Source organism: Sorex fumeus, unplaced genomic scaffold (genome assembly GCF_029834395.1).
Source record: "Sorex fumeus unplaced genomic scaffold, SorFum_2.1 ptg000108l, whole genome shotgun sequence".
NCBI classification, from domain to species: Eukaryota; Metazoa; Chordata; class Mammalia; order Eulipotyphla; family Soricidae; genus Sorex; species Sorex fumeus.
In genome coordinates, this window is record NW_026606165.1 from 120,748 (window position 1) to 144,533 (window position 23,786).

General features: G+C 57.1%; 1 protein-coding gene across 1 annotated transcript in view; it reads left to right on the forward strand.

Moving 5' to 3' along the window:
- Nucleotides 1–1,205: 1,205 nt before the first annotated feature.
- Nucleotides 1,206–23,786, forward strand: part of LOC130042698 (CAP-Gly domain-containing linker protein 1-like) — a 38,444-nt gene continuing 15,863 nt past the window's right edge. The window contains 12 exon segments of the mRNA XM_056134851.1: nt 1,206–1,290; nt 2,024–2,565; nt 6,060–6,184; nt 9,214–9,436; nt 13,055–13,229; nt 13,232–13,251; nt 13,606–13,709; nt 14,719–14,773; nt 15,173–15,688; nt 15,690–15,875; nt 17,734–17,850; nt 19,710–19,922. Coding sequence (XP_055990826.1) covers nt 1,206–1,290; nt 2,024–2,565; nt 6,060–6,184; nt 9,214–9,436; nt 13,055–13,229; nt 13,232–13,251; nt 13,606–13,709; nt 14,719–14,773; nt 15,173–15,688; nt 15,690–15,875; nt 17,734–17,850; nt 19,710–19,922 — 2,361 coding nt within the window.

Genomic DNA, 23,786 nt, shown 5'->3' on the forward strand with positions numbered 1-23,786 from the left:
TCTCGGGTTTTCCCCAGGCTGCCCCTGGTGGGAGTTTCTAGCTACCTAGAGTCCGTTGCTAGGGTGGTTGCCAAGGGGGTAGGGTTGAGTGGTCCAAGGTCCTCTTAGAAATTCCTTTCCTGGCCTTTGTTCCTATTCCCTCGGGTGGATCAAGCCTGCTCTGGGCCTCCTAATGTGGGTTAATTTTGACCAGACCTTGGGTCCCGTGCCCTCAGGTGGTCTTTTGGTGGCCATGAAGCTTTTGTTGACTTCCTCGGAGTTCCATTGCCATGGCGACGCTTCCCCCATCCACATGTCTGCCTCAGTTCTGTGGGTTAAGAAATGGAGTTAATACTGGCTTGTGGTTATCAAACTTGGGCAGCGTCACAGGGAACGAAGGAAACACCAAAACCTCCTTCGCTCCCCTTTGGCGCAATTCTTTTTTCTTTCTGGGTCACACCTGGTGATGCACAGGATTTACTACTGGGTCTGCACTCGGGAATCAGTCCTGGCAGTGCTCAGGGGACCATATGGGATGCTGGGAATCGAACCTGGGTCGGCCGCGTGCAAGGCAAACGCCCTACCACTGTGCTATCGCTCTCCAGCCCCCCTTTGGCGCAGTCTTGCTGGGCCCTTTTCCCTGGCAGTTCTCAGCCCATAGAAAAAAGTGTGTGTGTTGCTTGCCTTAGCTTCTGTGTATAACCACGTGCCTCTCTCACACACACATACGCACACACGCACACACAAGACCAGCGATCACTGCTGAGTCGCCTCCCGGCTAGTCATTGTCTGGACGGGAAGGTGGTCAGTGACACTCACAGTGCACAGGGACGATTTCTGGCTCCTGAATGTGTTTGGGGGTGGGTGTGATGCCAGGGAGGGCGTGAGGGTCAGCTGCCCGCAGGGCAAGTACCTGTCCCCTCTGCCCTCTGGCCCCGAATCTGCAATTGTTTGCTTGTCTGTTTGGGATTGCGTTTTTGTGCAGGAATGACACTTGGTGGGCTCAGGGGGCTGTGCGGGAGGCTGGGAGTCGCACTCGGGGTGGCGAGTGTCAGACTGGCAGCTCTCTGGGCTCCGGAAGCTGCTGTGGTCGCTCCCCTGAGACAGACTCTCTCCTCTGCTCTTCAGAGATTTATCCCTGAGAACGAGTGTGCCTCAGAAGGCCCCACAGTGGGCTCGACGGTCAGGGCCCGGTAGTGGCCGCGGCAGCGTCTGACCACCTGACCATGAGTCTGCTGAGGCCCAGCGGGCTAAAGGCCCCCACTAAGATCCTCAAGCATGGGAGCTGGGCCCTGAAGGCGCCCTCGGCCGGTAAGTGCGCTCAGCCCGGGCCAGGGGAGACTCATTCCCACCCGGGAACCCCCTCCCGAGTCCTCGCCCGGGAAGGGCTCCCTGAGCTGTAGGCACGTTCGCGGCTCTGGGGACAGCTCTCACACACGAGTGTCACATTCTGTGACTTTAGTGTCACGGCAACTGGTGTCAGCTGAGGCGACCAACACGCTCCCTCCTAACTGCTAGCCCCCTCGCCCGGGCTTGGGGACAGGCTGAGGGAGGTGGACTCACCTGGACTAAAGGGCCTCATTGCCGGCCGTAGCCACAGGACAGTGGGGAGGGCAACCGGGACCCCATGGGACTCTCCAGCCTCAACCTCACATGAGTGACCCTGAGCGCAGAGCCAGAAATAGGCCCTGCGGACTGGCTGGGGTGCTCCCCCCCTAAAAGAAAAAGAAGATGGGCCAGTGGACACAGCAGAAATAAGACACTGGGTTGGAGCTTTCGCCTGGCTTGGTCCCTAGCATCACGGGATGTGTCCAAAGATTTCCCCTCAGCTGCCCAAATATGACTGTGGCCTGGGAAGCTGCAGTAGGTAGGCACGTCCCCTTCACGGCGGGCCCGGCCAGGCTTCGCCAAAAGCAGCCCCCGGCATTGGCTGGGAGAAGCCCCAAGCACTGCTGGGTGTCCCTCCCCCCCACCACACTTTAACTGGACCTGGACAGGCCCTTCCTGACCCTTCTGACCCTTCTGACCCTTTCTGCTGTTCCAGCGGCTGCTCCCGTTGAGAAGTCCGTGCCTGGGGAGAAAACCCCCAGCGCCCCCTCCTCGGAGACGCAGGAGGAGTTTGTGGACGACTTCCAGGTCGGGGAACGAGTCTGGGTGAAGGGGAACACGCCTGGATTCATCCAGTTCCTCGGGGAGACCCAGTTTGCCCCTGGTCAGTGGGCCGGGATCGTCTTGGACGAGCCCATCGGCAAGAACGACGGCTCGGTGGCGGGTGTGCGCTACTTCCAGTGCGAGCCGCTGAAGGGCATCTTCACCCGGCCGTCCAAGCTGAGCAGGAGCTTGCAGGCCGACGATGAGACCAACGGCCTGCAGCCAGCGCCTGCTGCCCGGGTCACACCGCCCCTGTCGGCCTCCCCGGCCCCTGCCGCCGCCCCGAAGGCGCCCCAGCCCTCCACAAAGGAGGCACCGGCCACCCCTCACATCAGCAACCTGACCAGGACGGCCAGCGAGTCCATCTCCAACCTCTCGGAGGCTGGCTCCCTCAAGAACGGGGAGCAGGAGCTGAAGCTCGGGGACCGGGTGCTGGTGAGTGCCGAGGGCAGCGGTCGCGGGTGGGTGTCCATTCACCTGTCTGGTCCATCAGGTTTTGCAGACTCGCGGTTTGGGTGGAAGGACGAGCAGCCGGGACGCCTGGTCCTGCAGTTTCCAGCGTGATGGATGCATGCGGGGATGCTGCCAGTTTTACCAGTTTAGCCAAAACAGGATGGAGGGGTCATGCCTTGGGTAGGCCGCGTGCTTTGCATGCCTCTGACCCGGGGTTTACGTCTTGGTCCCATGTACAGTCTCCCAAGCACATCCCGGAGTGATCCCTGAGCACCAAGCCAGAAGTAAGCCCTGAGCACTCAGACTGTGACTCAGAAAACAAACCAACGAACAAATTTGGAAATCGGTTCCATTTCTCTGGTTTGTGATGTTTGTGTTTGGGGCGTCACAGGGCTCACCCCGAGCCGCTCGGGCCATTCCGTGCCCGGCTGTGCGCAAGCCCTGAGCCGTCTCTCCAAACGTGTGTGGTTTGGTGTTTGGGCCACACCTGGCCGTGCTCAGGGCTTCCTCCTGGTGGTGAACTCAGGGATCACTCCTGGTAGGGCTCAGTGGACCATCTGGGGTGTCGGGGATGGACCCTGAGTAGGCCACGGGTCGGGACCCGTCTCCCGAACATTCTCAAGAGTATGTTTTGCTGTCTTGGTTGCTCGATCTTCAGACTCAGCACCTGCTCTTGGGTTTCTCTGAGCAGCAACTGGAAGGTGGGGGCGAGGGGGCACCCCCATGAGATGAGTTTCTGGTGGGGGTCACCAGGTCCCTGCACGTGGCATCCTCAGTCCACCCCAAGCCCATTCCTCTGCGCAGGTCCCCAAAGCAGAGGCGCTTGGCTGTAGACAACTGTTCTCCCCCAGCAGAAGCACTCAGTAACGCTTTCAGAACCCGTGGGAAGCGGCCGGGAAAAGTCCCCTCGGGGACGTCTGAGGCGGGCGGCTCTGGACAGACTGGGGGCTGGCCCGGAGCCAGTGGCTTCCCGGGGACCACAGGGATGGCCACCGCCAGGCCAGTGTCCGAGCTGTGGAGGCCGGAGAGGAGAGCAGTGAGGTGACCCGCCTGCAGGCGCAGGGTGGCCCTCGGAGAGTCCTGGAGGGTCACGGTCGGGGTTCGGGGATGGCCAAAGAGTAACACGGGGAGGGAATTGGAGCTGGAGGAGACTCACGGTTTAAAGACTGGGGGGCTGGAGCAGGAGTACAGCAGAGAGGGCGTTTGCCTTGCACTCAGCAAACCTGGGTTCCCCGGTATCCCATAGGGTCCCCCAAGCATCGTAGGAATGATTCCTGAGTGCAGAGCCAGAAGTCACCTCTGAGCATCGCCAGGTGTGAGCCAAAGACCCAAAGAAGAAAAAAGACTTTTTTTTTAACTTGCTTTCACAACCGTCCACACCCGGACACAGGGACACCAGTGTCGTTGGAACAAGGGAGCGGGGACACTGCCACTGGCTCTGCGGTGAATAACTCTGATCAGTTATTCATTTATTGGTGGTGGTGCTCAGGACTGAGTCCTGGCCCTGTGCTCAGGGACCACATCCGGGCAGGTGTGTGCAAGGCCAACGCCCTGCCCGCTGTGCTGTTCCATCGCTCCATACCTCAGCTAGAGCACGCCTTTCAAAAAAAAGTTTTTGAGGGTTTTTTGGGGGACCACAACCAGCATAATGGCTGTTTTCTGAAAGAAGAAGGGGGAAAAAGAAAATCCAAACACTTTCTTTGGTCTTTTTCCTAATTCAAGGAAGGTTTGCTTGGCGCTCCACGGCCTAACGGAGCCGTGGTCAGGAGGCCGTGGCGAGTGGGGGCTGGCCTCGGGGCACTGAGGCGAAGCTCCCGTGCAGGGCTGGCGCCCTCCCGGCTCTCCAAAGGGCCTCCTGCCCTTTGCCCAATTCTTCCCTGCGCACAGGAAGTCCAGGTTCTGCGCCAGCTGGCCCCGATGTTTACGGGACTGACCTCCGAGGAGCCCTTCGAAGGCTCTGACATGGCTGTTCCAGGCTTAGGCCTGTGGAAGACGGTCCCCTGCCCCTGGCACTCCCTGTCACTGGCAGTGGACAGTGGACATGCTTGTGCTACTTTGGTTCTCTCTGGAGACTCAGGGACCCTCAGTGGGGTCACTGGAAATGCCCAGCTCTGACCTCAAGTCCCGTCTGTGCTCGCAAGTAGGCAGGGGTCGCAGAGCGGGACAGTCAGTTGCTCTGGTCAGTCTTATGGTGTCTCAGAGCGGGAGGTCACTCTGTCCGTCCTGTGGCGTCTCAGAGTCCAACCGTGAAGAGCTTCTCCGGGCTGATGTGCGGTGGTTCTCCTGACCTTGGGAGATCACTTCCCTTCTCTCCAGCTGAGCTCTGACAGAATGTTCTGGAGACAGGCTTGCAGCAGTTTTGGGCAGATGATATTTCCAGGATATGACGCCAGGGTCTTGAGAGAATTGACTGGCTTCCAGTTGTCCTGTTAGAGGAGGCTGTTTCCGGGTCGGGGACGGCATGTTTTGTGCCAAATTCTTCGCCGATGACCAGCTGTGAGACAGGAACTTTGCAGCCTCTTCTCAGCCCAGGGCCGCCACCCCAGCCACCTGTCTCTTGTTCTTTTATTCCTTGTCACACTCACAGTGCCCAGGGCCCACGCCTGGCCACGGAGGCTGTGCCAGGGCCTTTGCAGATGGCACTTCAGGACTCGCAGAGACAGTCCTGGGTGACGCTGCTACCCCTCGTGCTGCGAGTGACCCCTGAGCACGTGAACCCAGTCCTACCCCAGACCCGAAAAAAGAAAACTGCGCTCTCGGGCATTATTAGTTGAGGTCTCTCTCTCTCTCTCTCTCTCTCTCTCTCTCTCTCTCTCTCTCTCTCTCTCTCTCTCCTTTCTGTTTTGACTTTTTGGTTTTGGGGTCACTCAGGCTTTGCACTCAGGAATCAGTCTTGGCGGGCTAGGCGGACCATCTTGGGTGCTGAGGATTGAACCCAGGGTGGCCGCACACAAAGCAAGTGCCCTTCCCCCAGTGCTCCAGCTCTATTTGTCAGCATTCCCGTCAGTGTCCAACGCTGTGATTCTGCTTTGCTCTGCGTCCCAGGGGCCAAGCGTGAAGCCAAGGCATAGTGAAGGAGAACTGGAAAATGGAAGTCCGCTAAGATATGAGAACAGTCATTTTTCTTTAGCTGGTTTCTGGCTTAATTGTTCTCCAGCATTGGGGTTGCCACGGCTCCGCTCCCACACCTGCGGGGCAGCGACCCCCTCGCCACACCAGGTGGCTGGCCTGGGTCAGAGATTCCTGGGGGTATGGTCAGCCAGGCCACCGGTGTCAGCGAGTGGGTGTGAACGCCGCTGCCTTGCATGGACACTGAGCAGCAGCGTCTGCTCACGCTGTAGGGGTTGCGGGGGGAAGTGGCACCTTCACCTTTGAGGTTTCTTAAGGAAATCCCTACTCTGAAGCCAGAATGTTCCTTTGCGGGGGTGGGGGCACTGTGCACAGTCCAGGGTGCCTGACCCGCGTCCCTCCGGCAGGTGGGAGGCGTGGAGGCCGGTGTGGTGCGCTTCCTCGGGGAGATGGACTTCGCCAAGGGGGATTGGTGTGGCGTGGAGCTGGACAAGCCGCTGGGCAAGAACGATGGCGCCGTGGCCGGAACGAGGTGGGTCCTCCTGCCCCCCCACACACACAGCCTGGGGCAATGCACGGTGCCCGGGAGGCGCTGAGGGGACTGCAGGCCACTTCACTTGCTTCTTAGGCGGGGCCACTTCCGGTGTCACTGGGGACCCTGCAGGGATGTGGGGACAGCCTGGGGCTCCCACATGCAGCTGTGCTCGGCCCGCAGGAACCCCCCGGGCCTGCTGTCGCCCTTCAGATTCTGGGGAGGCTGCTTGGAATCGCCCTTGGTTTGCGCGGTGCGGGTGGGAGGCGTGCGAGGGAGTGTGCGTGTGAACGTATGAATATGTGTGTGCTTCGGAGTGTGGATATGTATGTATGAGGGTGTGTGTATGTGAGCGTGTGAGTGTGGGGCTGTGAGAGTGTTGGTGAGGGCATGAGCATGTGAGTGTTGGTGGGGGTGTGAGCATGTTTGTGAGGGAATGAGAGCATGTCATTGTTGGTTTGAGAGCGTGCAAGTGTTGGTTGGGGTGTGCGTGTGTGTGACTGTGGGGCTGTGGGAGTGTGGGAGTGTTGGTTGGGGTGTGAGTGTGAGTGTATTTTTGTTGGGGTGTGAGTGTGGGGCTGAGGAAATGTGGGAGTATTTGTTGGGGTGTGGATATATATGTATGAGGGGTGTGTATATGAGTGTGTGACTGTGGGAGTGTGAGTGTGAGTGTGTTTTTTAGGGGGTGTGTTTGTGAGTGTGGGACATTGGGAGTGTGGGAGTGTTGGTTGGGGTGTGAGTGTGTGTGAGTGTGGGACTGTGGAAATGTGGGAGTGTTTGTTGTGGTGTGTGTGTTTGTTGGGGTGGGAGTGTGAGAGTTTCGGAGTGTTGGTTGGGGTGTGAGTGTGAGTGTGTTTTTTAGGGGGTGTGTTTGTGAGTGTGGGACATTGGGAATGTGGGAGTGTTGGTTGGGGTGTGAGTGTGTGTGAGTGTGGGACTGTGGAAATGTGGGAGTGTTTGTTGTGGTGTGTAGTGTTTGTTGGGTGTGAGTGTGAGAGTGTGGGAATGTTGGTTGGGTTGTGAGTGTGTGTGCTTCTTGGGGTGAGTGTGGGAGTGTTTGTTGGGGAGTGAGTGTGAGTGACTGGGGCTGTGGACATGTGGGAGTGTTTTTTGGGGTGTGAGTGTGTGTTTGTTTGGTGTGGGAGTGTGAGAGTTTGGGAGTGTTGGTTGGGGGCTGAGTGTGTACTTGTTGGGGTGTGAGTGTGTGAGAGTGTTGGTTGGGGTGTAAGTGTGAGTGTGTGTTGGTTGGGGTGTGAGTGTTTGGGAGTTTTGGTTGGGGGTGTGAGTGTGTGTGTTTGTTGGGTGAGAGTGTGTGTGAGTGTGGGGCTGTGGGAGGGTATGATGTTTGTTGGGGAGTGAGTATGTGTGAGTGTGGGGCTGTAGAAATGTGGGAGTGTTTGTTGTGGTGTGTGTGTTTGTTGGAGTGGGAGTGTGAGAGTGTGGGAATGTTGGTTGGGTTGTGAGTGTGTGTGTTTCTTGGGGTGAGTGTGGGAGTGTTTGTTGGGATGTGAGTGTGTGTTTGTTGGGGTGTGAGTGTGTGTTTGTTGGGGTTTGAGTGTGTGGGAGTGTTGGTTGGAGTATGAGTGTGAGTTTGTGTTGGTTGGGGTGTGAGTGTGTGTTTGTTGGGTGAGAGTGTGGGGGGGGCTGTGTGAGGGTATGATGTTTGTTGGGGAGTGAGTGTGTGTGAGTGTGATGCTGTGGAAATGTGGGAGTGTTGGTTGGGGTGTGAGTGTGTTTGTTGGGGTGAGTGGGAGTGTGAGAGTGTGGGAGTGTTGGTTGGGGTGTGCGTGTGTGTGACTGTGGGGCTGTGGGAGTGTGGGAGTGTTGGTTGGGGTGTGAGTGTGAGTGTATTTTTGTTGGGGTGTGAGTGTGGGGCTGAGGGAATGTGGGAGTATTTGTTGGGGTGTGGATATGTATGTATGAGGGGTGTGTATATGAGTGTGTGACTGTGGGAGTGTGGGAGTGTTGGTTGGGGTGTGAGTGTGAGTGTGTGTTTTAGGGGGTGTGTTTGTGAGTGTGGGACATTGGGAATGTGGGAGTGTTGGTTGGGGTGTGAGTGTGTGTGAGTGTGGGACTGTGGAAATGTGGGAGTGTTTGTTGTGGTGTGTGTGTTTGTTGGGGTGGGAGAGTGAGAGTGTGGGAATGTTGGTTGGGTTGTGAGTGTGTGTGCTTCTTGGGGTGAGTGTGGGAGTGTTTGTTGGGGAGTGAGTGTGAGTGACTGGGGCTGTGGACATGTGGGAGTGTTTTTTGGGGTGTGAGTGTGTTTTTTGGGGTGGGAGTGTGAGAGTTTGGGAGTGTTGGTTGGGGGCTGAGTGTGTACTTGTTGGGGTGTGAGTGTGTGAGAGTGTTGGTTGGGGTGTAAGTGTGAGTGTGTGTTGGTTGGGGTGTGAGTGTTTGGGAGTTTTGGTTGGGGGTGTGAGTGTGTGTGTTTGTTGGGGAGTGAGTATGTGTGAGTGTGGGGCTGTAGAAATGTGGGAGTGTTTGTTGTGGTGTGTGTGTTTGTTGGGGTGGGAGTGTGAGAGTGTGGGAATGTTGGTTGGGTTGTGAGTGTGTGTGTTTCTTGGGGTGAGTGTGGGAGTGTTTGTTGGGATGTGAGTGTGTGTTTGTTGGGGTGTGAGTGTGTGTTTGTTGGGGTGTGAGTGTGTGGGAGTGTTGGTTGGAGTATGAGTGTGAGTTTGTGTTGGTTGGGGTGTGAGTGTGTGTTTGTTGGGTGAGAGTGTGGGGGGGGCTGTGTGAGGGTATGATGTTTGTTGGGGAGTGAGTGTGTGTGAGTGTGGTGCTGTGGAAATGTGGGAGTGTTGGTTGGGGTGTGAGTGTGTTTGTTGGGGTGAGTGGGAGTGTGAGAGTGTGGGACTGCTGGTTGGGGTGTGAGAGTGTGGGACTGTTGGTTGGGCTGTGAGAGTGTGGGAGTGTTTGTTGGGGTGTGAGTGTGTGGGAGTGTGAGGCTGTGGGACTCAGTGGACGCCTCGGTCGGCGCCTGTCTCTCTTGCCAAAGGGGTCTTTTGTCCCCCCCCTCCTCGTTGTCGCAGGTACTTCCAGTGTCAGCCCAAGTATGGCTTGTTTGTTCGCATTCACAAAGTCACCAAGATCGGCTTCCCCTCCACGACGCTGGCCAAGGCCAAGGCGGCCCCCGTGAGGCGTGTGATGGCCACCACCCCCGCCAGCCTGAAGCGCCGCCCGTCGGCCTCCTCGCTCAGCTCTGTGAGCTCCGTGGCCTCATCCGTGAGCAGCAGGCCCAGCCACACGGAACTAGTAAGCAGCCCCCCTCCCCCGCCCTGTGCGATGCTCAGGCCCCCATGGACTCCCAAGGCCCCAGGGACGAGAGGCGGAGCAGGACCGGGTGGGCTGAGCAGCTCCGGGGGGGCAGGCGAGTGGCTTCCCAGCCACCACCGGTGACAGGAGCAGGGATGGGCCTTTCCTCGGGTGCTCAGGGCTCAGGCCGCCTTAGGGATGAAGTGGGGGAGCTGAAGGGGGCGTCGGAGGGTCAGAGCGGGACCCAGAGACTCTGGGGAATGCTTGGCGCTTGGCGTTGCTTGTTTGCTCTCTCCGTCCCTCCCTGCTCCCTCCTGTCCCTCTGCACCCCTGTCGACATGCAGAGGGGCCTCGACTTCTGTCCATTGCGGGGCCGCAAGTCAAAGCTGGGGCCTCGTGGCTTCTCCCCTCACGTCTCTCTGAGTCCTAAACACTAAAGTGTGTCCGAATATGCAAGGGTGTCCTGAGATATTGTCCACAGGGAAACGGGCCCACGATGGAGATGTGTCCCGGGGGCCTGGCTTTGCTGGGGGCTGCACTTCCTGCCGCCCCCTCTGCTCCCTGCATTGACCCTCGATGCGGAAGAGGAGGGAGTGAGTGTGTGTGCAACGGAAGATACAAAACAGACGACACGGGAACGGGAGCCAGGAGGCCGCGCGCCGTGGGCACAGGCCTGGGGCCAGTCCTGTCTTGCTCGACCACCACCAGGTTTCCCTGCCCTGCCTCCATCCTCACGTCCGACTCCTCCTTCCCCTCGACTCGCCATTCAGGAGGGGAGCAGACTCAGAAGCCCCTCTCCTTCCCTCGCGAGCCAGCCCATTTGTGGAATTTGGTTTTGTTTTTCTGCTTGACTGTGGGCCACACCCTGCAGTGGTTCAAGGGGCCGTTTGCAGTGCTGGGGTTGAGCCGGGCCTCCCACCTCCGAGCAAGAGCCCCACGCCTGAGCCGTATCTCCAGCCTCCCCCCGCTGTCTTGTTTTGTTCTGTTCTGGGGTCACACCTGGCAGAGCCCAGGGCTTTCTCCCGCCTCTGTGCTCGGGATTATTCCTGGCGGCCTCCGGGATTGAGCCTGGGCAGCGCTGGGGCTTCGCTCTCCAGCCCTTTGGCCCCTGCCTTGCATATCTTTACGCAGGGCGGAGCTCACTCCTACACTGCACATCACCGTTAGCACATATGACAGGAATATAGAATCATTCTGTGTGACTTCATGGAAGTATACCTCGACAATGTAATTCCATACATGCACACACAACCGTTCACACACTCACAGCCACTCATACATGTACACGTAGTGCATACCGTATATACACAGGCTTATGGGTGTGTACACACAGGCACGTACCTGCATAGACACAATGCGCGTGTGCACACAGGTGTGTGTAGACATGCCCAGAGGAACGTACGTGCATGCATACATACATGCACACAGGTCCGGGCGTGCCCTGTGGGAGCCTCCCGGTTCGCTTGTTGGCTGAGTTGCTCTCTGAGGTACCAGGCTCCCACAGAGGGTCTGGCCTTGCTGGCATGGAGCCTGGGGCCTCACACACCACGCGCAGGGCAGAGGCTTTGGCATCAACATCCTGAGTTCAGCTTGTGGCCCCGACCTTGCCCAGCCCCTCAGCACCGCCTCCCCCCATACCAGGGGTGCTGCTTTCTCCCTGCTTCGGCGCCTGAACTCACAGTCTCGTTCGTCTCCACGGTTGGCTGAAAGAAGCCGTTCGCTCCCGGGCTGGTTTCCTCAGGGAGCTGTCTCGGGCCCAGGAAGCGCGTGCGTGCCCCACCACTCAGGCCAGGAGGCTCAGGGAACACCGCCGCCCGCCTTTCCTAGTTTTTATTTTTGCTCTTTGGTACTGAGGGGCTCACCTGGCAGTGCTCAGGGACTCCAGGCGTGGTGCTTGGGGGCTGCTCCTGGTGGAGGGGGTTTGAGCCCAGGTCTTGTTGGAGACCCCCAAGGCTGTCAAGCTCTTCCCAGCCACCCTTTGAAATCAGAGTTGAGTGCACTTCCCGGCAGCACTGCACATGGCTGGGCCCGAGAGTTCGTGTGCTCCTAGAAATTTTATTTATTTATTATTTGGTTTTGGGGCCACACTCAGGGGTGCTCAGGGCTTATTCCTGGCTCTCTGCAGGGGGGTGGTGTCACTCCTGACGTTGCTGGATCTTGAACCTCTGAAAGTACCTTCCCCCACCCCCCCTACCCCACAATAGACTCTTTGGCCCTGGGGAGAGCATTTAGTAAGTAAAGCAAGTAAAGGCCCTCCCGTTGATCGTCGATTTGCTCTAGTGGCCCCAGTAACGTCTCCATTGGAAACTTTATTGTTACTGTGTCTGGCATATCGAATACTCTCGGTAGCTTGCCGGGCTTTTAATCTGACCAATATACTTTAAGTGTATTGGGAAGTCACGGCCAGATCCTTACGCAGAGGCAAGGATGAGCCGCTCCCCGGACAGAACCAGGTAGCTCGAGAGCTCCCAGCAGGCAAAGCAGCAGTGGACAGCCTGGGCCCTGCTGGGCCCGTCAGTCAGCAGGCAATTGGCAGCAGCTCAGATGACGCAGGGAAGCGGCAAGAGCAGGGCGATGGGTCAGGCGTGGCCGGGCAGAAGGAGCGGACGTCCTCGGCCACCCCCGCCCCAGCCCCCGCCACCGTGTGCCTGAAGAATGAAGACCACGTCCCGCTGTGTCCCCGCCTGCAGGGGCCGTTGTGCCGCAAGGAAACTGGGTCTGCAGAGCGACCATGAGCGACCACGAGCCCAGGACAGAACGGACAGGACCCCCGGTCCCCGCGGCCCTCCAGCCCACTCCCCTCCCCTCCTCGCTGTCTTTGCCTCTTCTCTCCTTCCCTTTGTGCTTGGTCTTCCCCTGAGCTGCCCTTGCGGTCCTGCTCGCTGGGCGTGAGCCCTCACACATGCTCACCCACCACTTGTTCCTTTTTTTCCTGGATTTTGGGCCACACCCCAGCAATGCTCAGGACTTCCTCCGGGCTCTGCACTCAGGACTCACTCCTGGTGGGCTCGGGACCCTATGGGGTGGGTACCTGGGATCCAGCTGGGGCAGCGGCGTGCAAGGCCAGCGCCTTCCCCGCAACTTTACCATTCTAGCCTCTCATCCCCCACTTTCAAAGGCAGATGGCACAGGGGTCTTTTATGGGGTCACACCTAGTGACCCTCAGGGGCACGAGGCCATTCCCAGAGACAAGAGTCTCTGGTTAGTGCTATTCAGGCCTGGGGCGGGTGCTGGGGAGAGCGAGGTGAGCTGGAAGGAAGAGGAAGAGAGAAGGGCCAGGCTGCCCTGGGAGACCCAGACGGACCTGCAAGGCTGAAGATGCTGGAGCCGGCCTCAAGCTCAAGCCAAGGGCTCAGCCTTAAGGAAGCTCAAGCCAGAGTGGGCTGTGGAGGGGGCTGCCTCCGGCTCTCCAGAAGAGTCTCTGGATTCCCACGAAGCCCGTCAGTGGAGCTCAGGTCCTGTCCAAGGATCTTCGGGAAGGTTTCAAGACGCTTCTGCTAAGAGTCGCTGGCCCATATGCACGGATGCAGCGCTGCTCCATCTGCTTTGCTGAGGATAGCCGTGTGCATGCCCGCGTCCGCCACCCCCACCCCCTTCACGTCTCTTTTTCCTTTGCAGTTGCCAGAAACCTCCTCTCGCTATGCCTGCAAGATCTCCAGCACCACCGCCCTCCAAGAGGCACTGAAGGAGAAGCAGCAGCACATTCAGCAGCTGCTGGCCCAGCGGGACCTGGAGAGGGTGGAAGTGGCCAAGGCCCCGAGCCATGTGGGGGTGATAGAGCAGGAGCTGGCCCTGGCCGGGACGGGCACGACCAGGTGACGTCTGTGCAGACGACAGTGCCAGGGCCAAGAGACGCTTGCGGCAAATGCTGGGCGCGACCTTGGTGCAGGCAGTGCAGGGAGAGGCCGTGGGTCCCCGTCTGCCGTCGTTGCGGTGGCATCCGGCGCGTGGTTTGATCACATGCCCCTTATCCTCACCCCGTGGGGGTTCCGGGAGCGCCAAGTTGTCCCCGCTGGTGCTTTCGTGGTGTGGTTCCCTTCCGGCCTTCCAGAAACGCTGCAGCTTATGTGGGAGACGCGTTCAGTGTGCCGCGGTGGCAGGTGGCGGTGCCAGCCCACAGAGGGCTGTCGGGGGCGGGCGAGGACACTCACGCACAGTTGCCTCCACAGCACGTCCTGGAGCTAGGGGCCAAGATGGACAAGCAGCGGGCCATGCTGGAAGCGAGCGACCGGGAGAAGGTGGAGCTGCTGAACCAGCTGGAGGAGGAGAACAGGTGAGGCCGTGCCCCAAGCTGGGGAACTGCCTCGGGCGGGGCGCGCCGGCCTTCCGGGGCTGTGAGAACCAGAAACCACCGGGTGCCCAGTCCTGAGCGTGGCCTCATGGGGAGGAATGGGGGGAGCTCACTGGAGCCCAGGCACCCCCGGCCCTCACTGCTGTGTCCACGTGGCCTGGTGTTCCGGAGACATGTGCTGGGTGGCTGGGAACTGTCGTATCCCAGTGGGGCCCTGTGGGAGTCCCTAGGGTTAATCCTGGGCGGGAGGAAACCCGCAGCACCCATGGGGCACGGCAGCAGACAGGCAGGGCTCAGGCCAGGCTGCAGACAGACGGACACGGGGTGCCGGCCAAGACGGTCTTCTCAGATGGGCTCCCGGCAGTGTGGTGCCCAGGGGCACTGCCAGTACCCGGCTCAGCTCCTCAGCTGCACATGCCGAACACTCCAACGTCCCCTGGGAGCCCCTCCTGCCCCCCCAGCCCCGAGTCGTTTGCTGCTTCTCCCCCAGGGGCTCCGTTGTTGTCCCGATGTGGGGACAGGAGCTGGCTGACAGGAACTAGTATGCGCCCCGGGTCAGTCTTTAATGACCTCTGTTAGCTGCGAGGCAGAAAAGGCTGATATGACACTGCGCCTGGCGTTGGCTCGAAAGAGCTTCCTCCTGTAGCCTGCGGGTCCCACCCAGTGCTCGCAGCCGAGGGGACTCGCTGACTTTCTCTTTTTTCTTTTTGGGTCAACCCAGCGATGCTCTGGGGTTATTCCTGCCTCGGCAATCAGGAATTACTCCTGGCATTGCCCAAGGGACCATAATGGGATGCTGGGAATTGAACCCGGGTCGGCCACGTGCAAGACAAACGCCCTGCCCGCTGTACTCTCTCTCTCTGGCCCTCGCTGACTCTCTCAGCCCTCCTGTGTGTGGAGCCGGGGGCTGGGTCGGGCACGCATCTACAGGGTGGTGGCCCTCATGGGGGGCAGCAGTGACGCCCCTCACAACTCTCCCTCTCCCCCACAGGAAAGTGGAGGACCTCCAGTTCCGAGTCGAAGAGGAGTCCATCACCAAAGGCGACCTGGAGGTAAAGCCCGGGCAGGTCCCAGAGACTTGCAGGGTGCAGGCAAGGATGCGGGGTGGCCTGGCAGACCCCGCCAGGACCACTTCTGCTGGAGACTCCGAATCAGACAGGGATACCAGGGGTCATGCACCTGGCAGGGCCCGGCTGAGGCACCTCTGCTCCTTGGGGCTGGAGGCTGCTGTTGATGAGCGTTTTTCTCTCGTTCTGACAGTTGGGTCTACGCCTTTGCCTCAGCTTTGATTTTCAGTCGAGCAGCACAAATCAAATCCTTTAGAACCCCAGTTTTTTGAAGGTATTCCTTAAAACAAGAAGAAGCAAACAGTTTGCAAAAGAATAATTTCTGTTTCTGCTTCTTTTCCTTCCTGTTTTAAGCTCATGGAAATTTTGTTTTCCCACCAGAAGGAGGTGAAGGCCCTGCAGGCGGCCTCCGAGAAGCTCGCCAAGGAGAACGAGGGGCTGAGAACCAAGCTGGACCATGCCAACAAGGAGAACGCGGACGTGATCGCCCTGTGGAAGTCCAAGCTGGAGACGGCCATCGCCCCGCACCAACAGGCCATGGGCGAGCCGAAGGCGGCCGTGAGCCGGGGCGTGGGCGCCGAGGCGGCCGAGCTGGCCGAGCTCAAGATGCAGATGGAGAGGCTGCAGTTCGAGTACCAGCAGGAGGTGGAGAACCTGAAGGCCCAGCTGGCGGCTGAGCGTGTAGCCCACGCCTCTGAGCTGCAGACGCTCAGGTCGCGGCTGGTCAGGATGGCCCAGGAGCAGAAGAACAGCCTGGAGGCCGCGCGGGCCAAGCTCGACCAGAGCAAGGACCAGCACCTAGTGGAGATGGAGGACGCCCTGAACAAGCTGCAGGAGGCGGAGACGAAGGTAAAGCACCTGGACGGGTTGCGGGCCATGTGTAGTCAGCAAGCCCCAGGCGCTGGCCAACGCCACGGCACAGCTGGAGGCCACCCAGCAGAAGCTCTTGCAGTTCGATGGGCTCTGGAAGGCCAGTTCCGAAGGTAAATTGGGAATGGAGAAGCTCAGGCAGCAGCTCCAGGTGGCTGAGCGGCAGATTCAGGAGTTAGAGAATGCAAAGCAGGCCGAGAGTGGCAGGTTGGTACCCGGGCGCCCTCGCCCACTTCCACGCTCGGTCCCTGCATGCTGTGTCTCTGTGTACTTGCCGCCGTGTTCCGGCTTGGTGCTGACAGGTCTCCCGGTCACGTCCCGTGCGGTTCCCTCTGATGGGACTGAGAACGTGTCGGCATGATTCTGGGGCGGTCATTGGTCCCCAGCACCCGGATGCCATGCTAGCCTAGGCCCTGGCTAATCGGGCCCATCTGGGGTCTTTCTGAAACAGAGAACTCTTCACAAGGCCAGTGAGAAAACAAGATAGGAGCCCCCAAAGCAAACCTCGGCCCCCCCGCCTTGGGCCCCCTGCGTACTCGCCGAGTCCGCCCAGAAACTTGGGCTCGAGGCTGGCCGCAGGGGTTTTTCCCTGACCTTGCTGACCACCTGCTCGTGTGACTGCTTTGCTGTCCTCTCCCCGAGGTGCCTCAGTTTCCAGCTGGTGCTCAATGCCTCTGAACCTCTGAGCTCCCTCAGGGCTGGTGACGTGGCCCATCTTGGTATTTCTCATTGCCGACCCCTCCCTGCCTGCAGCACAAGCCCCAGCCCAGCCCTGCAGAGATTTCATCCCTTTCAGCCTCTAAGGGGTGCTTGGGCCAAGTCCGCCTTCCAGCATGGCCTCCTGCTGGCCACGGGCATGGACTCTCATGGTAGCCCTGACCCTGGGGAAGGACAAGACAGTGAGATCTGGACCAAGCCGAGGAAGCTGCAGTTCTCCCCAAGGGGCCCCGAGAAATGCCCTTTTCCTCCTATAGGATTGTGGTGGCAGAGACGCGCCCTCCCAGCCGCCCCCCTCCCACCCCCCTGGCGCTGTGCGCGTTGTTGGAGAAACTTCTCTGTTGGCCAAGTTGGAAGGGCTGTGGGATTTGTAGACAGGACTGACAGACATAACAGAAGGACCCAGAGACCCCCGGGAGTTCCTCTCAGGACTCAGGACTCCTTAGCTGGCATTCCAGAAACAAACGGAATCAATTCCTAGGACACAGCAGGGGATAGTTGACCCACTTGTTCGCATCAAGATGTAACAAACGTCAAGTTCTGGTGACTGCTGTCTAGTGGATTAGAGGTTCTTCAATTTAAATTTCATATTGAAACACCTCAGACTTTTAAAGTCACAGACAAGAAACTACAAGAAAGTAAATCTTGGGGGCCAGAGTGATAGTACAGTGGGAAGGGCATTTGCCTTGCACATGGCCTACGTGAGTTCGATCTCCAGGATCCCATAGGGTCACTGTCATTGTCACTGTCCTCCCGTTGTTCATCGATTAGCTCGAGCGGGCCAAAAAAAAAAAAAAAAGATAACCTGTTCTTCCCTCCTTCCCCTCCCTTTCCCTTTCTTCCCTGTTTCGTCCCTCCCTCCTTCGTATCCTTAGCCTCCCTCCTCCCTTGCTTACGTCCTTCTTCCTCGCCAAGCCATGCTCTCGGCTCTGGGGTCCTCCCGCCCAGCAGTAGTGGGTCTTTTCAGCTTGTGGACCGATCTCAGGCTCGCCCAGTGGTGCTGCAGTTCCAACTCGGGCCTGGTGTGTACTCCAGCCCTTTGTGCCGTCTCCCCGCCCCTGGAAAGTCAATCTTTCTCATAGGCTTTCTTATTTTCTGGTCGTTCCAAATTTAGGTCTAGAAAACGCCTCTGTTTGAGCCGTTTTCAGTAACCACTAGACAGTCATCACCAGAACTGATGGCGCCAAGGCCTTGGCTTTCAGAGCTTCAGGCAATCACGCTCACCTCACGCCTCTGTTCTTTGGGGTTGTGTTGGGTCATGGGCTTCTCATACGTGTTTTCTGTTTTGTTTTCCCCTTCCTGTTTCTGTTCGTCCCCTTGGTCCATTCACTCCATCCTTGTGACTCTGGTAGGCCGATAGCCTGGCCAAGGAGCTGCAGGGGAAGGAGCTAGCGCTTCGTAGTCTTCAGGAGAACTTGAACGAAGCCGGCCGAGTGAAGGAGGCTTTGGAGAAAGATCTTCGGAGTTTGGTGAGTACCAGGGGAGTCGGACGCTGATCTTCACCTTGCTGAGGGAAAAGCGAAGCCTCCTCAGGCGAGCTCGGCCCTATCGCCTCTGAGGCTCACGAGCGTGTCAGCTAGAAAGCCCCAGGGGCTGCGTGAGCCCCCATTGGGGCAGCAAAGGTAGGTGCGCTGCTCTGTCCCCTCTGTGCCCTCCGCCTCTGCCTGATCAGTGAGTGGCCAGCGATGCTCCCGGAGTGCTGGGCTCCTTCTTCCCCTCAGCAGCGCCTCAGGCACCTCTCCCGTGCCCCCTGCTCCCTCGGCTCTGTCTCCCCTGCCAGCCGGGAGCACTGGGGGCTCACAGCAAGGGGAGGGGGTGAGAGACATGTGCTGGTAAGGCCGGTTTTCTGGAACCTTCCAGACACCTTCCTGCACTGGATCAAAGTGTGTTTTCTGGTTTTCTTTTTAGGATGTGTGTGTGTGTGTGTGTGTGTGTGTGTGTGTGTGTGTGTGTGTGTGTGTTTGTGTCTTGGGCTTTTTAGTATTCAGCTGTGCTGAGACCTTCACCTGGTGGCCCTCAGGGGACCACGTGGAATGCTGGGTATTGAACCTGGGTTGGGCACATACAAAGCAAAACACCTAAAGTATCTGGTTGTTTTTGTTTTTGTTTTCTTTTTTGGCTTTTTGGGTCACACCTGGTGATGCTCAGAGGTTACTCCTAGCTCTGCACTCAGGAATTTCTCCTGGCGGAGCTTGGGGGACTACATGGGATTCCGGGGATTGAACCTGGGTCAGCCACGTGCAAGGTAAACGCCCTCCCCACTGTCCCATCACTCCGGCGCTGGACCTTGATGAACTGGGCCTTTCCATTGAGACAGTACTGACGGGGTCCCGTCAGGACCCGAAACTGAGCCCTGAAGGAGCCATTCAGAACCCTGCGGGAGGTTTCCAAGGGAATCGTCCTTGCCGGGGCAGCATGGGCCCAGCACACGCAGCATCACATTCTATCTGTGTGTGGTCGAGAACATGTGTACACACGTGTGTCCACAGCCATGCACACACCCCAGTATACACACATGGGCTTCTGTCATGTGCAGACTCATACGTGTCCATGGACATGCAAGCAAATACATACATACTTGCACAACTCACTCATGTTTGCCAGGCAGATACACACTGGGCATTGATAGCTGAGTTTGGGGTGGATTATTTTTGTTTTCTGGGTTTTTTTGTTCTTGTTGTAGTTCTTGTTGTTTTTTGTCTTTTTGGGTCACAGCTGGGGACATTCAGGGGTCACTCCTGGCTCTGCACTCAGGAATTGCTACTGATGGTGCATCCCCTATGGGATGCTGGGGATCAAAGGCGGGTCAGCCTTGTGCAAGACAAACACCCTCCCCGCTGGGCTATCGCTCTGGCCCTGGGATATATATATATATTTGGTGGGGGGGGACTAGTGGCATGCCTGTCAGTCCTTGGAGGCGACTCCTGGCTTTGTGCTCAGGATATTCCTGTTAGTGCCGGGATTCAGACCGGGGCCAAGTGGCGTTACTCAGTGCTTTCTCTCTCCCAGCCCCCAGATGATCACCATGTTTATTGGGGCTCCCCCCAAACTCGGTGGTACTCCTGGCTCAGGGTCTAACCGTCTGGCTGTTCTCGGGCACCTGGACCCTGTGCCAGCCCTTCAGCCCCAATATCTATGTTCTAAGTGCAAGTTCATTTTCATGAACATTGTGTGTGTGTGCTGTTGAGCAGAGCAGAGTCGCCATGTGTGTGCAGGTATGTTTGTTTGTGTGCGTTGTGTGTGTGTGTGTGCGCGCGCGCATGTGTGCGCGTGTGTGCTGGGGGCAGGCAGGGGGCCTGTGGCTGATGATGGCCCTCGGCTCCCGCAGGGGGAGAAGGTGGACGTGAGCCGCAGCCAGTCCCAGGCTCTGCAGGCCGAGCACGCCAAGTCCACCACGGAGAGCCAGGCGCAGCACGAGGAGGCGCTGCAGACCCTGCAGAAGCTGCTGCTGCAGGCGGAGAAGCTGCAGGCGGTGCAGGCGGAGAACAGGAGCCTGCTGCGGGAGGTGGCCGAGCTGAAGACGCAAGCCGACGAGGCCAAGGTGTGTGGGCGCAGGGCCGCCGTCTCGGGGTCGGGCTCTGTTGGGGGCCTCGGCCTGCAGCCTCAGACACTTCCTCCGCCAGTGGGCGCCTGTGAGAGCCGGAAGGGTGTTGCTCCCGGGGCGCCCGGCAGAGCACATAGAAGCCCAGGGACCCCAGCTTGGGTTGTCCGTTTTGTTTTTAGCTTGCTCAGTAAGTTCAGGCCTTCGTGTTTTCACTTGATTGCTCAAAGGCATTTTTTAGTGTATCAGAGAAATGTTAAGGTTCGAAGCTCAGTGGGGAGAAATAGAGCGGCTAGAACTAGTGCAGTGAGAGGGCACTTGCTGTGCACGTGACCCACCGGGGGATCCCCAGCATCCCCCAGGGTCCCCCAAGCACCCAGGAGGAAGCCGTGACCTCTGCCGGGTGTGAACCCCAAAACAAGAAGGAAAATAATGTATACACACATATATGTGTGTACATACATAACATGTACATATGTGTACATCTTTATATCCATATAATAAGTGTATTTTAATTCATATGTACATATTTTGATACATTTTTAGTTTTCCACGCTTGGTCCCATGTATAGTTTATACATATATGTGCTTGTATGTATATGTGTGTGTATACATATCTATAAGCCAGTGGATAGAAAACGGAACCGAGCTTACATCAGAGGAAACCAGGGCTGCTGAGTGGCGGCCATGGCCCGCGTGTGTGTTGGTGCCCGGCCTCTTTCCACCACGCACCAGAGCCAGGGCTACGTCTCCTCTCTGGACCACCTGCACGGCCCAGTTCTGTGGCCAGCAGCCTCGTGTGCATGCTCAGGTCAGCCACATTCCGGTAACCTGACCGTCAGCGGTCAGCTGCCCAGCGCACGCCAGTAGCCTGCTGCGGCTCATGGCTGCGGAGCTGGACAGAGAAGATAGCCCTTGCTGCAGAAAGTTCTGGAAAGTACATGGCGGTTAAACTATGGTGTGCATTGAGACTCAGAAACGAAGACGCACAACCCGTTGCTGACGGGCAGGGAGAGCAGGTGAGGGAGACCCTGGCCCGTGTGCGGCCACTCCTCCTGGAGCCCCTGGGCCCCTCCCAAATTACTGCAAACACTGCCTCCCATTGTTCATCGATTTGCTCGAGCGGGCCCACTAATGTCTCCATTTTGAGACTTGTTGTTACTGTGTTTGGCAAGCAAAACCTGTTGGCTTCAGTCTCCAAAGCTGGTGGATTAGTCTGGATTTTCTATAAAGTGTAAAACTTTTGGGACTAAGTCCATTTCCTGCCTCTGTTTGTCCCTGTGAAAATCGTTTGGCAAGTAGTGGTTGCTTTTCCCTTCCCCTCCTGCACAAAGTTCCAAAACAAAATACTTTTTGTAGTTCTTTGAATTGTACTGAAAACTAGTTTTTTAATGCATCCCTTCTATGACAGAGTGATGGATTTTATAATAGAAGAATTGAAGTGGGGGGAAAAAAATCTTATGCCCCAATGTCAAGATCCAACTGTCCAAACTTCCGGGGAGCTGTCAGGAATAATTTCAGATGGCATTTCAAAAATAAAATTGGCTGCTAGTAGAATGGGTAGGGTGCAGCCTTGTACTCGGCCAACCCAGGGTTGATCCCCAGCATCCCGTATGGTCCTCCGGCCCTGCCAGCAGTGATCCCTGAGCACAGAACACTGAGCGAGACCCGAACATCACCAGGTGTGGGGCCCCCATCCACAAAATAGGCAGGTAGTTATGTTGACCCTAAGAAGCTAACTGTGTTAGAGCCTCTCCATCCTGCATGTGTGTGTGCGTGTGTGTGTGAGTGCGTGCGGGCGCGTATACACGCGTGTGCAGGTAAGACTACTCTGCCATTTTCATTTCTGGTGTTTAGGCCACATTAAGTGCTTGGCTTGCTTGTGCCTGCTTGATCTCATTCTTGTTTCCATTCTTCCCCGCTTTTGTTTCTGTAGTCATTAACTTACCCAATAACATCAGAGGAAATTGAGCTGATGTCGAAGGATCGCAGGGCCCTGAGCTCAGAGAATCAATTGCTGGCGAAGGAGAAGCTCTCTCTGAAGTCAGGGAGAGGGTCGTTGCTACTGAAGCAAACAGAAGCCGAGGCCGAAAACTCTTCGCTGCGGGAAGAGCAGAGGAAGCTCTGGCTGTTGAGCCAAGCGATTCAATTAGAAAAAGAGAAGGTCATCGAGGCCAGGCGGGCCGCAGAGAAGCTCTGGCAGGAGGAGCGGCTCCGCCAAGAAGCCCTCGAGGCGGAGAAAGAGAAAGTGCTGGAATTGGGCAGGGCGGTGCAGGAGGAGCTCCAGAGGGTGCGCACAGAGAACGACGCACTACAGGTCGCCAAGGTGGGGCTGCAGGCCCTGGTGGAGGAGCTGCAGATGAGCAAGAGCGGCCTGGTGGCCGAGTGTAAGAAGGGCCTGGAGGAGAGGGGCCAGCTGGAGGAGCATGTCAAGACGCTGGTTCTGGAGAAATTCAACATTAATACTTTTGGATTTTCTTATCACAAAAAAATTAAATGAAGGACCTCAACCATCAGACGTTTATCATCCAGTTTGAATCTATTTTTGTTCACTTGAATGTCTTCTAGTTCTGTCAAAAGTGATAAATAATGTACCATCCAGGCTACATGTATAATAAGAACTTCTATAATTATATGTATGATTTTGATGTATTTTCCTCTGGAGATTCTCAACTGTCTGACAAGTGAAAGATCTGTATCAATTGAAATTTTTAGTAATAACCATTATTGAATTTGTTTCACAAACTATGTAAAGCAGTATTAAAACTTGAGCGAACAAGTGTCCTATATCTACTTTAATAAAATTATTTCTTTTTTTCCAGTGATAACTGATTATTTTTAGGTTTATTTAGAAAAGATTTTTGGCTAGCAATGAAGAACTATAGAGTCAAATGAGTCAAACAGTTTCTACAATGGAATTCTGATACACCAATTTCTTTTTGTTTCTTTATGTTTGTGCCACCCCTGGTGATGTCTTAGGGCTTATTTATGGCTCTGCACTCAGGAATCATTCCTGGCAGTGCTTGGGCAAACTATAGGGAATGTCAGGGATTGAAGCCAGATTGGCCACCTGCAAAGCAAATGCCCTACCAGCTGCACTATTGCTCTGGACCTGTAAACCATTTTCTTAAAAGTGTTTATCTTGGGCTAAAGAGATAGTGCAGTGAGTAGGGTACTTGCATGTGGCCGATCTGGGTTTAATCGCAGGAATCCCATCCAGTCATCTGTGCCCTGGCAGGAGCAATCTCTAAGTGCAGAGGCAGGAGTAAACCCTAAGAAGCACTGGGTTGGGAGTATGGTGCCGCCAGCAGGTCAGTCTGTACCTGTGAGTCGAGTGCATCAGCAGCCTGATGGCGCCTTCAGACGTCCAGGTACCCCCAAATTGCTGCCGTGCGATTGGCCAGACCCCAAAAGGTTGGGGCAGAGTTGACCAAGAAAGTAAACAGGAAAAAGTTAGGTATGTGGGAGATACACCCACACCACCTCCAGTTCAGCTATATAATTAGAGGCATGGCCTCTCTGGTCCCTGATCGAGCTGTTTAACGGCCATGATCTCAGAGACTCAGAAACAAATCTCGAAACTCAGCAACTTTTGGCAGAAATGCATCCAGCTCGCACAATAGGTTACTGTTGCCGGGCCACCCCAGGGGGGAAAGGGTGCTGTCACTCCGCCTGCTCCCCCTTGGGGGCTCAGTGGCCACCATCCGCCAGAGGTCATTGGACAGTCAGGTTTGGGCCCACAGTGATGAGACATGTGGGGCCTCATGGGATGGGGGTGGAGCCAGCCTTTGCCTCCCCGTCTCAATGTGACCCCAAGTCGCCGCCCATGAACGGCCTCTCTGGCTCCTGATTAAGGTGCTTAAT